Source organism: Suncus etruscus, chromosome 9 (assembly GCF_024139225.1).
Source record: "Suncus etruscus isolate mSunEtr1 chromosome 9, mSunEtr1.pri.cur, whole genome shotgun sequence".
Lineage (NCBI taxonomy): Eukaryota > Metazoa > Chordata > Mammalia > Eulipotyphla > Soricidae > Suncus > Suncus etruscus.
This window is the reverse complement of record NC_064856.1, coordinates 10,448,241-10,466,566: the sequence shown is the minus strand read 5'-3', so window position 1 is coordinate 10,466,566 and position 18,326 is coordinate 10,448,241. Positions and strand designations below refer to the sequence as shown.

Sequence of the window (18,326 nt, the reverse complement as noted above, 5' to 3'; positions counted from 1 at the left end):
ACTGTCTTCACGATCACCAAGATTGCTGTCACCACCACCATTACGACCTAATCACATCATCACACCCAACGTCACCATCATCAGCATCATCACTGAAACTGCCATGGCCATAATTTTGTATTTACCATCACACATCACCATCCTGACCACCGCCAATAATCTCACCATCTTCACTACCTTCACCACTGGAAACACCATCCCATCACCACCACTTCTGTGTCTGTCCTGTGGGATCTAAACCCCACAAGGTGTCAGGAGCCTTGTTGGGGCAAGAGCTATATGTGGGGTGCCCCATCCTGGAAGACTGTCTCCGGGTTGGTGAATGAGTGAGTACACAAGTGAATGAAGGATAGAAACGTTTGTCTAGAGAACAAACCAGCTGATCCAAGAAGAGGATATTGCCAAATCTATCCCTTTGTCTCTAGTCCCTTTCTATACATTATGGTACCTTATTTTTGGTTTTTGGGTCACACTCAGGGGTTACTCCTGGCTCCATGCTCAGAAATCACTCCTGGCAGGCTCAGGGAACCATATGGAATGCCAGGATTTGAACCACTGACCTTCTGCATGCAAGGCAAATGCCTTATCTCCATGCTATCTCTCTGGCCCCAGATTATGGTACCTTTGTACTGTCGCCTTCAGTCTGCTAGGACTGCATGTCTGCTCTGCACACACAGACTGGACCCATCTCCCTGAAGCTTCACCGCCTTCTGCCTGCTCCGTGGAGCCAGCTCTCTCTAGGCTGCTCACTGCCAGAGATTTGCTTTCTGGGGCCCCATGGAGGGACCAACATTCCTATCAAGGCAGCTTCCTTCTCCATTTCCTAGATCTTTGTCCTTGCCTCACCTTAGCTTCCCAAACAAGGTCAGGAGCCAGTGCAAATCTCCCCAAAAGGGGAGGGGGCTTTGACCTCCCAAGTCCTTCTGTCTCTCAGCCTAAGCTCTGAGAAGCATGCTCACTGGGCAAGCCTCTGGTCCTCAGGCCAGTGCCTGCATGTAAGCCCCACAACCCCGGCTCTCCCTTTTTCAGAGGAAACTGAGGCACAAAGTGGAAAGGGAAAAAGGCTCGCAATATTCATTTGCCAAACACTGACCGAGTATCTAATAGTGACCAGGTGCTGGGAACCCAGCTGTCCTCACAATTCCAGGGGACACTCACACAAACCAGCATCTGCTGGAAGCTGTCAAGGGCTCCAAATATAACAGGACCAGGAGAGAAGTGAGGAGCCCCCCAAACGAAAACAGAAACAAACCAAAAACAAAAACAGTGGAGCCGGAGAGATAGCATGGAGGTTAGGCATTTGCCTTGCATGCAAAGGTCTATGGTTTGAATCTCAGCATCCCATAGGGTCCCCCGAGCCTGCCAGGACTGATTTCTGAGCATAGAGCCAGGAGTAACCCCTGATTGCAGCCAGGTGTGACCCAAAAACCAAAAAAACAAAAAACAGAAAAAAAAAAAAGCGAAATACAAAAAACCCCAGCTCTTTGCAAAGGCAGTTGTGGAAGGCCTCTTAGAAAAGGTGATATTTCAACAGGGTCCAGCAGATCTTGCAGAGGAGCCTGGTGTGGCTGAAGGCACAAAAGAGGAGAAAGGGGTCTTGGGGGCCTAGGTAGTTTTGGCTGGGAGGGTGATGGGGATCTGAAAAAAGGACCTAGAATAGAGTTGGGTTTACCTGTCCTAACCAGACACTGAGTAAAGGTGAAAGGAGGCAAGTGTCACTATTGGAGAGGAGGTGGCAAGAACTGAGGGGGACCAGGGGACAGGGAATAGGAAGGCCCTGTGCACCTTGTTTTGCCCCTCCCCCAGTTTTACATTCGGGAAGAAATTGCTCAGAGGAGCAACAGGTCAGGAGTGGACAATCCAGGGGCCGGAGCAGTGGCCCAGCAGTAGGGCGTTTGCCTTGCACACGGCTGACTTAGGACAGACCACGGTTTGATTCCCCGGCATCCCAATTAGTCCCCCAAGCCGAGAGTGATTTCTGACTGCAGAGTCAGGAGTAAGCCCTGAGCATCACCGGGTGTGGCCCATAAACCAAAAAACAAACAAACAAACAAAAAAAAAGAGTGCCAGGAGCCAGGCTACCCCAACCCTCAACCCTCAGCCAGGAGATGCGGCTTGGCTGCCCCAGCTTGTTCTCTCACCTGCTCCAGGGTGTACAGCGAGTCTTCAGAGTAGGGCGGAGACACACATGCAAACAAGCCCTGGGCCAGCAGGTGCCCAGCAAAGTTTGGAATGAATCCAAGGATGAGCAGCAGGCCGATCAGTTGCTCTCTGTCATGTACTGGGGGGACTTGGGGTCACCTAGGGGTGGAAAAAAGGCAGGAAGGGCTGCCTTCAAAATGCCCACGGGAAGGTCAGAGCGATAGCACAGAGGTAGAGCATTTGCCTTGCACGCAGCCGACCCTGGACTGACCTGGGTTCGATCCCCAGCATCCCATATGGTCCCCCGAGCCTACCAGGAGTGAATTCTCTGAATGCAGAGCCACAGTAACTGCTGCTGGGTGTGCATCCCCTCCCCCACCCAAAAAAAAAAGAAAAAGAAAAAGAAAATGCCTGTGGGAGGGTTGGGTCTGGCCCTTGCTCCATCCACCTTCTAGAAGAGGAAACTGAGTGAGGCTCAGAAGGGCCCCAAGGCCATGCAGGGATGGAGGAGCCAATTGGGGTTTGGCAAAGAGCTGCTGAGCAGGAACACACTGGGTGCATCTCAGCTGCGCTTTGAGATGCCCAGACTGTGTCTCTGTCCCCATCACCCTGAGTTCACAGCCCTGAGGGAAAGAGTGTGCTTAGGTGCTGACGATCAACACACCCCCAACTCCTTGTCATCTCAGAGGCATGGCCCTGGCTCTGAGCAGCAGCCTATGCCCTATTTCGATAAGGAGACCAAGGCTTGTTTTTGAGAATGGCAGTCCTGGGGCTGGCAGAGGAGAGCCTTGAAGCTCAGCCATTGGGGCCTGGCCAAGGCTCTCTCTCCAAAGCCCCTTCATACCTCCTGCACACACACACACCCCCAGCCTGTGTCCCTGGCCCACAGACAGCAGATCTGGTCCTCAATCCAAGGGCCCTGGTGGAGGCAGTGGCTGCTAAGGGGGAGGGTCTGGGTGTGGGAGTAACATGACAAAAATTCCCTCCCTGCCAGAGGTCTGTCTCAAGATCTGGGGCCCCTGAGCTAACTTCCAGGCTGACCTCTCACCTCTGCCATTAGTCTTAATGAGCAGAAGCCAGAAAGCTGAGCTTCAGGAACTGCTGTGGGGTGGGGGGCACTTGGGCACTGACCAGGTGACCACAGTGACAGAAGCTCATGGCAGGAAGGGTGATGGGTGGAGCCCTGAACCTCACATCTCTCAGGACACCCATTTTTATTCTATATTTATTTTTATATATTTAACATATTTTATTTTATATAATATATAAACATACATATTTCCATATAAATATTTTTCTATTTCTATTTGGAGGTGGGGATGTTGGGCCACACCCAGGGGTACTCAGGGATCATTCCTGGTAGGGCTCAGGTACCAGGAATGAAACAGGTTCCATCCTTTATGGTGCCAGGGATGGATTTGGGGTCAGCATGTGCATGACAAGTGTATAATTTTGGGAATCTATTTATTTGTTTGTTTTTGGGTCACACCCAGTGGTGCTCAGGGGTTACTCTTGGCTCTGAACTCAGGAATTATTTTTTTGTTTGTTTGTTTGTTTTGTTTGTTTGTTTGTTTTTGGGCCACACCTGGCATTGCTCAGGGGTTCCTCCTGGCTGTGTGCTCAGAAATAGCTCCTGACAGGCACGGGGGACCATATGGGACACCGGGATTCGAACCAACCACCTTTGGTGCTGGATCGGCTGCTTGCAAGGCAAACGCCGCTGTGCTATCTCTCCGGGCCCAGGAATTATTTCTGGTGGGCTCCAGGACCATATGGGATGCCAGGGATCGAACTTGGATTGGCCTCATACAAAGCAAACGCCCTAGCTGTACCACTAAATGCATTACTACTTTGGCCCATCCCACTGCATGGCAAGTAATTTAACCCCTGCACTATCTCTCCTGCACCTACTTTTTAGATATAGAAATAGGCACAGAGTGGCTGGGGAGTTTGCTCAAGCCATACAGCAGGGGCATGGACAGCTTAAGATTCAAGCCCAGAAAAAAAAAGAAAGATTCAAGCCCAGGTGGGGGGAGAGTGGGTGAACAGGAGTGGGGGTGTCCAGTGGGCAAGGCACCTCTCCCTCCTAGGAGGCTTTAAATTGGGTGGGCTACATGCCATCAAATACCTTCCTGCTTCTTTGCCCACAGCCCTCTCCTGGGAGGCTGTAGATTCCATTTTCAGGCTCATGTCCTCATAAAGCCCTTCCCTGGTGGGCCCCAGTCTCCACACCAGTGCTCCGGGCCTGGAACCTCAAAACCCAGACTGTGCTCTAGCCACTCATCTCCTCTCTATTGGCCAGAGATGAGGGCTGTGCCTTGCCCTTAAGGAAGGATCCAGAGCTCCCCCTATCTTAGCTGAAGTGCTAGATGTTAGCTGAGCCCCTGCCCCCACTTCTGTTCTTCGGGGATGGGGGGTGGGGGGGGGGAAGGGGGGGGGCGGGGGCCTCCTGACCCAAAGCATCCCTCGCTGACCCCTAGGGCTGAACTGCCTCGTAGCTCAGCTCGTGTCCCAAGACAGGCTCACAACGTCTCCCCACTCTAGACAGTCAGTGTGAGGCCAATGTAGCCCCCAAGGACTCCAGGATCTCAGCCTTGCCATTTGGGGATGCTGTAATTCAGGGAGACCCAATCTCTAATGCTTCTCTACTGCACCACTCAGATCTCTCTGCCTCTGGCCCACTGTGTGGCCTTTGCATTTACAAAGGTGAGGCGAGGCTGACCAGTAATGTCATCCAGGTAGTGAGTATGAGTATGGGCCATGGCGTCACTACGGACACAGGGGCAGGCCCTGACCACGCCACGTCTTCTTCACACCTTGTTCCCATGACCCTAATAGGCAGTACCATGAGGACCCCCACTGAGCAGCTTAGCTGGGTCTAAGGTTGCACAGCTAGTAGGAGAGGCAGGAGATGAACCCTTCACTCTCAGCCCCATAGCAGGCAGCTGGACTCTGGGCAGCCTTTGGCCCTCTTGCCCTCCCTTTCCCCACCATCAGTTTGATGGCAACCCACAGACCTGCTCAGATTTCTACTTGCTTGGGCTTGGCACCCCCATCTGCTTCTCAGGCCCCCACCATGGGCACTGGGTCTGAAGGAGAGAGACCTGTCGGCCCTGGGGGGAACCTAGCTGCCTGCCCTCCTGCCCACTCACTCCCACCTGCTTCTGTCCTCTGTGCCCTCTGCTGCTCTGCTCCACATCCTCTGGATCCACCCCAGGCACACAGCCCTTGGCCTGACAGCAATTTTCTAAGTTCACTGGCTCCCCAGTGGAAGTCCCCCACACCAACCCAGCCAGACCTCTCTGACAGAAGAGGAAACAGGCACAGGGAGTGCTGGCAATTTGCCACATGATCGTCCAGTCATGAGTCCCAGCACCAGCTCAAACCCAGGGCCGCTCTGAGCACCTGGCAAGGCCTCATGGAGTCACTGATTCTGGCAACCGACCCAGTGTCCTCCCCGATGCCCACTGTAAGGTCCAGGGAAGGAGGCCGGGGCTATGTCTCCAACACAGAACACAGTGGGTGTGACATATAATATATATTTTGTGTTACAGAGATAGAACTGAAGGGGAGTATAAGAGGAGCCACAGCTATGATCCTGCCTCTTAAAATGCAGAAACTAGGGCTCAGAGGGAGGGAAGTACACAGCACTGGGTGGGGCCCAGCCTAGCCCAGGCCCCTGCCACCTGCTCCCTACCACTCAACTGTCTCCAGAGGCCCCATATTAAACATCGTGCCCTTCTCCCATCCCAGCTCTCAGATCTCCCCAACAGAACCCACTTCTGACACAGCTTCCCAGCCTGAGCTCTAGGAACTGCTCTCGTGGCCTTCACTTTCCCCAAGCTTGCCTGTCACCCAGTAAAGGACCCCCTAACTAGCACTGAGTAGGATAATGGCGAACAGCCTTCTGGATCTGTCTGGGACCCAGAGAATGAATAGCATTTTCAGGGCCACACCCAGTGGTGCTCAAAAAGCCATGAGGGGCTGGAGATTGAAGCTGGACTTCTGCATGAATAGACTACACTCAGTCTGTTGGGCATGCCTCAGCCCTGGCTGGCATGGTTTGATGCCATCTTCATGGGTGCCCTACTGGCTACAGAACATTCCAAGGTCAGAGCAGGCCAGCTGTTTGCCCAGATGTTGGAACCCAAATGTAGGTGTGGCTGGTCACATCCCTAGGGAGAGTGGACAGAGCCCTCTGCCTGGCCAGACCCCTCTCCATGCCCCACTTCTCAGTGTGGCCCAGGAGTCTTTTCTTCGGTTTCTCTCAAATATCCCTGCAGGCAGCAAACAATCATCAGGCCCATTTTCCAGGTGAAGAAATGGAGCAGCAAGTGGCTCTGTTGCTGGGTGCCCAACACAGGTCGGCCTGAGCTTGCTCACCTGTAGAGTGGGGCTCTCACAGTCTCCTTCTCATGGAGCTCTAGGAGACCCACCTGGGACACTCAGATCCAGCCGAAGCCCCCCCCCCCCATTGCTTATTCCCTGACCTGCCAGTACCCAATCAGGACCCCGCCTGCCAAAGCCAGACCTGCATTTAGGCGAACATTTCCTTTGCCCGGGATGCCAAGAAAATGATGAGTCATTGGCCCAAGCAGGGCCTCAGTCCCAGGCGGGTGAGGATGGGGCTCGGCAAACAGGATGACTCTTGAGATGAGCCCCACCGAGGCCTGAGTCACTGGGTCTCTCCTTTGGCCTGCCACTGCCACATGCTTTCTGCCTGGAGAACTGCTCAGGGGTCCACCCACTGTGTCCTGCCCCAGCTCTTCACCCCCAGATAGCCATGCCTGCTCACATGCCTTCTTCCCTAAATGTCTCTCATCCCACCGGGACCATGACATCCCCTCATCCCAGTGTCACAAAATCTGGCTCTCTCCTCCTCGCCAGCCCGGCTCCCACTCTCCTCACCTCACCACTGCCTCTTCTGCCAGCACCTGTTACCTCTTGTCACTGCATGGTGATAGCACCTTCCAAGGCCCAAGCCTAGTCTTATCTCCTATCCACTCCTGACCCCCACCCCATGCCTCCTTGCTTTTCTTTCCACCTCTCCTTTCCACTCCAAGGTGGCACAGCAGATCTCTGAGTGGCTTTCTAGAGCTTTTCTCTTCACCATACCCCAATCAGGTTCACCTGCCCATCCTCTAGCACCTCATTGATTGATTGGTTCACCACCTCCCTCACATGTTCTTTGTCTCATACTGCTTCTTCCAGGCACCCTGTCCACAGCCCATGCTCACCTCCCAGCCCCTATTTACACTCCCCCCCCCAACCTGTGCTCATCTCTTAGTACAGATTCATCTTTTTTTTTTTTTTTTTTTTTGGTTTTTGGGCCACACCCGGCAGTGCTCAGGGGTTACTCCTGGCTGTCTGCTCAGAAATAACTCCTGGCAGGCACGGGGGACCATATGGGACACCGGGATTCGAACCAACCACCTTTGGTCCTGGATCGGCTGCTTGCAAGGCAAACGCCGCTGTGCTATCTCTCCAGACCCACAGATTCATCTCTTAACCTGACTCACCTTCCAGCCCCTAGTCAACTCCCAGCCCATGCTCCTTCCCCACCTATGCTCTCTTCTCACTGAAAGACTCATTCATGTCCATGGTCACCTCCCTAAGGATGGCATGGATGTCCATGTGCAGGATCAGGGGTCATAACTTTGGGCTCTAAGGCTGAGTGCTGACCTGGATGGGTGATTCCCCCACAGAGGCCCCCCCCCACACACACACATACACACAGTGAGAACACATTAGAGACAGGCCCAGAGGATTCAGCAGTGAACAGGTGACTGGCCTGGGGCCGTTGTATCATAGGTTTTCCATGCAGGAGGCTAGGGTTTGATCCCAGGTCACAAGAGTGACCCTAAAGCACTACTAGGTAGGGCCCAAATCACTTCCACCTACAAATAAAAACAACCGAACCCATTTTGACCTGGACTGGCAGAGAGTTCATGACAAATACAACTGACAAGAACATCAGGGCCAAAGCATGACAGGAGGTGACAAGGGCTAAGAGACACACGAGGCAGAAGAGACGGGAAGGTGGTCCTGATGAAATGATGAAACATGAACAAAGACTCCAAGGGGGGAAAGGTTGGGGGAGGCAAGGGGGACAGGTGGGGGGCAAGGGGCAGGCAGGACTGTGGTAGTGGCTACCCCAAGAGTAGGGAGGCTGGTGTGGCTGAACTGAGGCTGGGGGCCCTCAAGCCGGCAGGACAGAGTAGAAGGAGTGCTCAGAGGATGAGACTCAGGAAAGACTCTAGCTCTCGAGGAGACAGAATCCTAAGAGTTCAGAGCCCAGGACCCAGAGAGTTGGGCCCTGACTGCTTTGATTTGCCAAGTTTCCCTTGGTGGTGTGAGGTGGGCATTAAGGGGTAGCATACAGAGAATACAGAAAACCCAGTGGGGTGGCCTGGAGTCGCAAGAGGCAGCTCATATGGGGAGAGGGCATGGTGGTAGAACACAGCATGTATTTTAAAGGTAGAATCGACATGATTTACAACAGGCCTGGATAGGTGGGCAAGAGAGCAGGGTGGGAGAACAGGGTGTGAACCCGAGTCTCTCTGCTTGGGAGTCCTTGGGTAGTGTGCATACATGTCCTGTCCTCTCCTTGCCTCTCTCCTCTCTCTTTTCCTCTCTCTCCTCTCTCTTCTCTCTCTCTTTCTCTCTCTCTGTCTCTGTCTCTGTCTCTCTCTGTCTCTCTCTCTATCTCTCTCTCTGTCTCTCTCTCTGTCTCTCTCTCTGTCTCTCTCTGTCTCTCTGTCTCTCTGTCTCTGTCTCTCTCTCTCTCTCTCTCTCTCTCTCTCTCTCTCTCTTCACCCAACCCTTATGTTTCTCCACCTGCAGCCAGGAAGCTGCAGGGCCCATCAAAAGGAACCTTTGACTTTGCTGTGAGAAGCCAGGTCCAGCTACCCAGGAGCCTGGGAACAGAAGGGAGGGGCATCTCCCACCAACCAAGCGGGTCTGGCTAGGCAGGGTGTTGCGGGGAGGTATTGAGAAGTCCCTTAGACTAGGATCACCCACATTGGTTGGGAAGTAGGGATTTGCCTCCAGACTGCAGGGCCATTTGCTCACCATCTGACTTGGGGAGAGTGCTCTGAACCAGATTCTAGGCTCTCCGTCAGAAGCCAGCAGAGCTTCGATGAGTTTGGGAACAGGGGAACTGTGTTTGGACCCTCACCCAGAGCACTGCACCTTTGGGGCTTGGAGATAATGGATAGCACATGTGGGTATTGGGGTGTACTCACCCTTCTACTCAGCGAGTGCCCCATCCTCACCCCTCCAACACCCATCCTAGACTTTGGGCACCTGAAACAACTAGCTGTTCCCCTGAGGCTAGAGAACCCAGACAATTTCCCGGTTGGAGCAAAGCGAAACTCAGAACCATCACACTTTGCCCCCCCCCCCCCCGCCCATCTTATTCACTGAGGAGGGCTTGGGGCCTGAAATTGAGTTCTGGGCAATTCCATTCAGCAGATCCCAGGACTCAGGGACAAGGAAACAACTCAGAAAGAGCCTCCAGGGTATGAAACATTCCTGAGCAACAGCAGTGTGCAAGGGACATCACCCCACCATCCCATAACCTAGCCAAGACGTGTCCCAGGTAAGAAAATAGGCTCAGCCAGAGGCCCACATTTCCTGAGGTTTGGCATGTTCCTCCCATGTGATACTAACGTGATCCTTTTCATCCAAGTCTTACCAGTGGGGGAAAAGCATCAATGGCTCCATTTCACAGATGGAAAACTAAGGTCAAACTAGCAAAAAGGCAGAACTCGGGCAGGAAGCCCAGGAGTTCAGTGGCTGGAAGTCCCAACCCTTTTATCTCCTTTCTAGGTCAAGATGGACCAAAGCAGAGTATAGATTTGGGGGCCTTACTGGAATCAGCCACACATGTAGATACATAGATGGGCACTCGTCCAACTTCCTTCTTCAGCCTCCTGCTTTAGTGCATAGGCTCCCGAATTTACTTGGTCTATCACATCCTTTTCAGAAAAAATAAAAATCAGGCCCAGAATGAGAGCACAATGGGTAGGGCATTTGCCTTACAAGCAGCTGACCATACACCAAGCCAGGTTCGATTCCCGGTATCCCATATGGTCCCTTGAGTCTGCCAGGAGCAGTTTCTGAGCGCAGAGCTAGGAGTAACCCTAAGTGCCACTGGGTGTGGCCCAAAAAACAAAAACAAAATCACTCAGCACCCCCCATCCAAAAAAAAAATCACCTTTTTTCAAGCGAATAAACAGAAAGTGACCCCTGGATGGTTGGTACCAGGGGCAGCAGGTTAGCTTGGACATAATATAACCTCCAGAAAGGATGCTGAGCCTTTCTCATTGGCCCAGGTTCTAAAAAGTGGGTCTTTGAGGCCCATTTTCCAGATGAAGAAACTGAGACTTGGAGAGGTAAAGCAAGCCGCCTTCCTATGATCCCGTGGGTCCTGGCTAACTCAGTCAAGTTCAGAGCTTCACTCCAGAAGCCAGCCAGCCTGCTGGCCCCCATAGCACATGGACTCCTAAGTGTCTCTGGGGCCATAAGCTTGGCCCTGTTTTCCTTCCAAAGTGGCAAGGAAGGGCAGAGAGGGCAAAGAAGCCTGCAAACAAAGAGGTGCCCTGGGAACAAAGAGGTGTCACAGGATCTGTGAGGTGGCACCATCCCTCCCTCTCTGCCTTCGTTTTAGGGGCTGCTGAGACCCTTGGGAAGAAGGGGTCGGGATGCCGGGGGAGGCTGACATAGTTGTGATGAAGGACACCACCACCAGCTGTGCATGGCCAGACGGGCGCTGTTTGCGCCTGGATCTTGCAGGCACACACGGTGACACTCGTGGTCTGCCAATGCCCACACCCCAGGTGCCCACACATCTGCCAACACAGACGCGCACAGTCACACGCAGCCATGAGCAAGCGGTCTCCCTCAAGCAGCATGTACACGTACGCACACACGAGCACATGTGTGCGCATGTGGTACACAACAGCAGCAGCCACACCTGGGCCAGCGCCCGCATAGTCACACCTACACGGTCATATGTCCATGCACACATTAGCCACATGTATGTCTCCATCAGCCCTGCAACCTCCACTGTAAGAGCGGGCTGGGGCGCCTGAGAATGGGTCAGGCCTTCAATCTTTGTCCAAGGACAGCAGTACCCCCACAATCCTCTTAGCAGTGTTATTGGAGACCCAGATGGGCCTTCTGGTCTCACAGACAGGCATGCATGACACAGCCCATAGTGGTCACGTAGAAGAGAACATTCATGCCAGATCTGTTCTGTGAGGGAAGGCAGGCTGTCTCCACTTCTTCCCTACAGGAGAGAGACCCAGGAAGGAAACCCTGTGAAGGCAGAGGCTAAACCAAGCATCATCCCATCTCCAAAATGCTACCCTGGGACCATATTCACCTGAAACACCAAGACTTAATAACCTATGTAGTCCACCACTGCCACTAGTGGGAAACCCAGAGGGTCCCCACCTTTCCTCATGACCCAAAGTTCCTCCCTTCTCACCCCATTACCATTCTACTGAGCCCCAAGAAGGCTCTCAGGACTCATCGAGTCAATCCTGCCACACAAGATGGCCTGTGAGGTCAGCCTGTTACTATGATCACAGAGCTTCTTTCATGACAAACCCAAGGACAGTGCAACCCAGGTCCTGGATTTCCCCATGGGAATATGGCAGGACCTCCACAATCCCATCCCAGACATTCTTGGCCTGGAGATGTGTGCAGAGGAGGGCATCTGTGTTCCAGGTCTGTCCACCTCACCACCCGGAGTGTGGTGCTGAAAAGTCCTTAACTCCCTAAGCCTCAGTTTGTTCCTCTGCAGCCTGGTGACAATACCAGCAGAGCCTCATCACCGTGACGGGTGTGCAGAAATCTCCACAGGGTCCATTCATAAACATGAAGATGTTCAAGCCAAGGTCACAGCCATGACACCATGACATCCATGACACCATGCTAAGTTAGGGGCCATTTCCCGCCCAGACCATGGCCGCAGGTGCCAAAGGGTTATATGAAAGCTCTGGGGAGACAGAGTAGAGAGTGTGAAAATGCTCTCCACTAAATGAACATTGTCTGCAAACTGGGAAGAGACCACCATTAGTCAATTTGGCCGGCACAGCACCTGGGGTCCCACTCACAAGAGCACCGAGGGCTGACAGTGAGTTTGGCAATTGGCGGTTCTCCCTTGGGGAAAGGGGCTAGAATGGGAGATTCCTGAGAGTCATGGGACCTCACAAAACAGCAAGGACCACAAAGATTTGCATCCCAGCCTTCCTCTCCCCTGGCCTCAGTTTTGACATCTGGTTGATGGCTGAGTTGGACAGTGACCTCCAGTGGCACCTTCAGGCTCTCCTATGACAGAAATTAGCAAATGGCCTAGGGCACCTTCCCAGACACACAGAACTGGTGGCCCTGGCAGGCTCCTGGGAAGCCCCCCTCACACTGGAGATCAGAGGAAAAAGGAAGGGGTTAGTTCTTTTGTGGCCCTGGAACAGAATTGAAGGGTCTTGCCTCCTCCAGGAGCTTGCCTCCCTGTCTGGCCTGAGCAGGCCCAACATGAGAAATAATGAACCCTAGCTAGCTAGGAGGCCCAGGTGGGCTCTTGTCATGAAAAGGATCTTGTCCCATGAGTGCTCTGTGGCCGCTCCTGAGGCTGGTGAGGGACTCCGCCCTCCGCCTGCACTTCTATTTCCTGTGACAACCTGCAAACCGAAGGCCAACTTACTCCCCCATTCCCCTCCACCCGCTGCACCCCGCCCCGCCCCTACCAGGGCCCCAGCTGCGGGAGGCCCCAGCGAAGTGTAATTCCCCTCACCCTCCTCTCTGCCCTGGGCCCGTCCGGACAGATTAAGCCTTTGTCACACACACACACACCCAGAAAAGCTCAGGGCCAGATGGGACGGGACAAGTGGTGTCAGATCATCGACCCGACCCATGGCCAGCCGGGCTGAGGGAAGGGCCAGAGCACAGCGCCGCATATGGCTGGGGTTGAGGGGGTGGGGTGGGGACGCGGTGGGGGGGGAAGGGAGAAGGGGCCCAAAGTGGGGGCAGCCAGAAAGCCACATGCAAGATAGATGACATACCATGGACCCCCCCCCACTCCTGGGACCCGTGCCAAGGGGGCCCTTGGTCAGCTGCTGGATGACCCCTCTCCTGGGAGAGTCCGCCTACTCTCCTCCCTTCGGAGTTCCCGCAGAGCTTCACCTGAGCCTCTGGGCTGTCCTCTCCCCTCCAGTTGGGCAACCACGCAGAGCTGCGCCCACTCTGATACCCAGCGCCCATCACAAGGCCTGTGGGTGCTAAGCAAATGCCCCAGCTGAAGATTTATGAGCCAATGACCTTCACCCAAACCCACCCAGGACAAAACTAGACTCCCTCCAGACTGCCACTAGAGGCCATGATAAGTTTGATTGTGGGTCTATGTGTGTGTGTGTGTGTGTGTGTGTGTGTGTGTGTGTGTGTGTGTGTGTGCTTGGGGGATGGGAGGGGCAGTGGAGGTAGGGGACATCTTCTTGTACCTTTTCAAGAAGGTGCTACTCAGCCCCTCCCAGGAAGAGAGAGGCCAGAATTCCAGCAGAATCTGTTTCTCCTTAGATCAGTGAAAAGGAAAATGGGAATAGGAACCAGGAAGGTGCTTGGAGATGGGGGTGGCAGGAATGGGGCTTCTCCTGGGCTGGCTTCGCTTGGCTGGGCGAGTGGCAGGTAACTAACGGGATCTCCGGGGACCCATGGGGACTGGGCAGGCGGGGTGGGCTGTCGAAGGAGAGCACGGCCGTGTGTTTGTCTGTCCTCTTGGCTGCCTGGCCAGGAAGCCTGGGGGCCCTTTCTCTCCTCTGGGGCAGGTGGTTTCCTGGGAGAGGCTCATTTTTGGTCTGGGATCTAGGATGGAGACTCATGAGGCCCCAGCTACCTGAGATGGAGCTGAGGGGACTGGCTGGGTCGGCGGAACCCAGAGTGTAGCCCATGCACCCCCGTTTCTGCTGGTGGCCTGCGGGGGGCATTTGCCTGCTTTAGCTTCACCTTGAAGACTGTGTGGCCAAGGGGGAAAGGGGGGCTTCCCATGATGCCCAGGACCCAGGGGAGAGGCAGACCCGGCCGGTGAGTCAGCTGCCAGCTGAGGGTCACCTGCCTGCCGGAGCAGGGCTCCCGCCTCTGACCAGGCAGCCAGTGCCCCAGGGAGAGAGAGGGACGAAAGAGCAGCCCGGGATGAGGGCGGGGAGGGAGGAAGGGAAGCACTGCAGAGGGCAGGATCTAGGGTGTGGAGTGCTGACCCAGTCCACCATCTGGTGGGACACTGGCCTCAGGGGTAAAAAGAGAATAGAAAAAAAAATCCCACTTAAAACTGGGGACTGTGGCCCACGATGGGGGAGGGATGGGGCGGGAACCGGCAAGGTGGAGAGCTCCGGGCTCCGTGGGTGGGAAAGGGGGCGCAGATTTGGGCCGAGGGAGGGGTCCCCCGCTCGCCTGCCCTGCTCGGGAAGGGACAATGACTCCCCCCGGCTTTAGGAGGGGAGCACTGATTTAGGCAGGAGGGTGGGCGGTGTATGCCAGGGGAGGGTGGTCCGGGACCCTGCCCAGCCATCCCCAAGGGAGAAACCGGGCCGCTGCGAAGGAGCACCGCACCGCACCCCACCCCATCCCACCCCCGGGTCCGGGTCCGGGTCCGACCCGGAGGCGGCCGCGGCGCAGATGGGCTGCTGGCGGCCGCAGCGGCAGCCGCGCGGTGATCAGCGCTCCTCGCAGATGGGCCGCCCGCCCTCGGCTCCCCGCTCCCCGCGGCCTGCAGCCCCGTCCCCTGGGCGCGGGAGGGAGGGAGGCGCCTCCGGCTCCGCGCCCGACTCTCTCGCCGCCCGCCCGCCCGTCCTCCCTCGCGGCCCCCCGCACCCCGCGGGCCGGGCCCGGAGCGGCCGGGGGAGGGGACAAGTGCACTTTTCGGAACGACCGAATCAATTGTGTGTGTCTGAGGAGCCCGCTCCGGAGCGGAGCGGAGCGGCCGGGGACGGGGCCGGCCGGGGGAGGAGCGGCAGGGGGAGCGGGGAGCGGGGCAGCGGGCGAGGGAGGAGAGGCCGGCGCGGCGCGGCGCGGCGCGGCCGGGAGGGAGCGGGCCAGGGGATGGGCCGGCCGGGCCGGGGCCGGGGTCGGCACGCACGAGCCGAGGGGCTCCGCGACGGAAAGTTCAAAGCTCGGCGGCGCCCCGGGAGTCGCCGGGGGCCCCCCCAGCCCCCACCCGCTGCAGAACAATGAGGTCCCGGCGGGGGAGCCGCGGGGCCCGCGCCGCACGCTCGCCCGCCCTCTCCCGGGCGCCCCGGGCCGGAGGGGACGCCCCCGCCCAGCCAGCCGCCCGCCCGCCTCCGCCTCCCGGTCGGCCGCTGCGGGTCCCCGCCCCCTCCCCGGGACGGGGGAAGGGAAGGGAGGGGAGGGGAGGGGAGGGGAGAGAAGGGGAGGTCAGGACGCCCCTCGATCCCGGGGAGGGGCAGCAGGGCCCCCCCACTCCCCCACCCACCCACCCACCCACACTGCTGCTGCGCCAGGCTGCGGCTCCCGCTTCCCCGCCCCGGCCGGCCCGGCCAGCCCCGGGTGGGGTCGGGCAGACGGTGCCCCGGCGGGCCCCCTCCCCTGGCCCTGGCGCTGGGCAGTGGAGCGGGACTCCGCGTCCCGCTGCCGCCCCTGGCAGCCACCCGCTCCTTCCCGCGGCACCACCCAGCACAGACAGACAGACAGACAGACAGACAGACAGACAGACACACACACACACACACACACACACACACACACACACGCACGCACGCACGCAGCCCAGCCGGCCCGGGGGCGGGAGCGCTAGGCGCCCGGGACAGGCAAGCCCCGGGGCGGGCAGGGCAGGGCAGGGCAGGGCTGGGCAGGGCAGGGCTGGGCCAGGCTGGACAGGGGGGAAGCTCGCCTTCTGCAGGGGAAAGGGTGGCACCCGCCGGGTGAAAAAAGCCCGGGACGGCCGCGGTGCGGGGCAGCGACGCAGAGGGGGCCAGGGACGGACACCCCGAGCGAGCCCCTGAGCGCGCCGCTGCTGCCCCGACACGCGTGCGGAGAGGGAGAGAGGGAGGCCCGGCCCCGTAGTGGGCGATCTCGGAGACACACGTTCGCTCGTCCGTCCGGACACACAGACACACACACAGACACACAGACACACACACACCCCATGCGCCCGCGCCCACCCCGCGGCGGCAGGACCGGCCCACGCGCGCGCGCGCACTCACCGAGCCCGTCTTGACCGGCACATAGACCACTTGGCCCGTCTTGGCTTCCCGGCCGCTGCCCAGGCGGAAGCCCTTGGAGCGCACCCAGAACTGGAACTTGCCTTTCTCGCCCGCCGCCGCCGCCGCCGCCGCCGCCGTGGCCGCGGGGCCGCTGCCCGCGCCGCCCGTCCCGCCGCCGCCCGCGCCGCCGCCCTGCAGGACCTCGGCGATCCGCTGGTATTTGCTGCGCGTCACCGTCTTGGTCTTGGCCGAGTCGCCGTAGGTGCGCAGGCACCAGTCGCGGAACTGGCGGCCCAGCTCCGAGTCCCCGGGGCTGCGCTCGCGCTCCCAGCCCCCGCGCAGCAGCAGCGTGGGCTTCGGCATCCTCCCGCCGCGCCCGGAGCCGAGCCGCGCCGAGCCCTCGGGGGCGGGCCGGGCCGGGCCGGGCCGTCTGTCTGTCTGTCTGTCTGTCTGTCTGTCGGCCCCGCGTCCCGGGCGGTCCCGCGGCGGTGCGGCGGCGCACACGGGCGCCGGGCGTGGGCAGCGGGCGGCGGCCGGACGCGCGGGGCTGCGGCGCGGTCCTCGCAAGCTCTGCTCGGCTCCGCTCGGTCCTCTCGGGCGGCGGCGTTGGCGGCGGCGGCTCCGGCTCCTGCTCCGCCTCCTCCTCCCCTCCCGGCCGGGATGCGATGCAGGAGCGATGGAGGCAGCGGCAGCAGCGGCAGCGGCAGCCGCTCCGGGGCCCGGAGGTGCAGAAGGGGCGGGCCGCCCCGCGGGCGGCCGGGGGAGGCGGGAGGCGGGGAGCGAGCGAGCGAGCGAGCGAGCGAGCGGGACCGAGCCTGGGCGCGGGCGGGCGGGCGGGCGGCAGCGGCGGTGGCGGCGGCGGCTGTCAGCTCGCGCGCTTCATCCTGCTCCTGCTCCTGCTCCTGCTCGGGCTCCGCTGCCTCTGCTCTTCCTCCTCCTCCTCCCTCTCCTCCTCCTCCTCCTCCTGCGCCCGCCTCCACCACGCCGCGGGATCCCACCTGTTAGAGCGCCGCAGCCTTCGCTGGCCCAGCCGACCCCCCTTTCCTTCCCGCCCGAGGGGCCCAGCCTCAGCCCCAAGTCCCAGCCTCCGCCTCGGCTCGGCTCGGCGCGGCCGGCCCCTAGGGGCGCGGGGGGCTGCGGCGCCCGCAAGCCGCCTGCAAGGGCAGGCAGCGCGCAGCCCGGGCCAGGCAAAAGCAGGCAGGACACTCGAGTTCCCTCCCTCCCTCCCTCCCTCCCTCCGGGCTGGCCTCTCTCTCTCTCGCTCGCTCGCTCGCTCGCTGTCGCTAGCTTGCCCCGCGAGCTTGTCAGGCCGCGCCGCTATCTGTCCGGACCGCAGGGCTCCCCACGAGTGGGGTCCAGTCCCGCCCGGCCGCCCCGTGGGGCGCCGCCAGATTAGAACCCCGCGCAGAGGTTCTATCTAGCACAGCCCGGAGGCAGGCGGCATGCCCTCCTCCCTCGATGGGCACACTTCTTCTCCAGCGGGCTGGCGGAGAGCGAGGCAGGTGCCAAAAGATCAGGACTTCCACCAAATGCCTACCCTTTCTCCACCCACCCCACCCCACCCCACCCCCGCGCACCCCAAATTTCCCTGGAACTTTGACAGGCTCTGCTTGGGCCCCATACCAGGCCCTACCGAAGTGACATCCACTGGGGGACTTACGCAGAACCTTGGGGTTCTGCTCAACACACCTGCAAATCCTTTCATGACACTCTTCCCTCCTGGAAATATCTTGGCCTAGAATATCTCTGAGCAACCTAATGACTCCAGCGACCGACCTGCCCCTCCTCGCAGGTGCCCTGGGGAGGACTGGCCTAGGTAGAGCTGGTCCCATTCCCTGAAAGGAATTCCTCACACAAATCTAGGTACAGACCTGTCACCCCACGATATTTCTGCCCTCTGGTCCTAGCAGGTGCTCTGACATTGTGTTGCTTTCCCTCATCCTGTCTGTCACTCTCTCCCCACCC

At 58.4% G+C, this 18,326-nt stretch overlaps 2 protein-coding genes across 2 annotated transcripts in view; both read right to left on the bottom strand.

Annotated features, from left to right (window-relative positions):
* NOL4L (nucleolar protein 4 like) overlaps window positions 1-16,724 on the bottom strand; it is a 139,822-nt gene extending 123,098 nt beyond the window's left edge. The window contains exon 1 of the mRNA XM_049779183.1: window positions 16,362-16,724. Coding sequence (XP_049635140.1) covers window positions 16,362-16,724 — 363 coding nt within the window. The remainder of the gene's footprint in view (window positions 1-16,361) is intronic.
* The window catches only part of COMMD7 (COMM domain containing 7), a 911,502-nt gene that overhangs the window by 743,500 nt on the left and 149,676 nt on the right, over window positions 1-18,326 (bottom strand). The window lies entirely within an intron of this gene.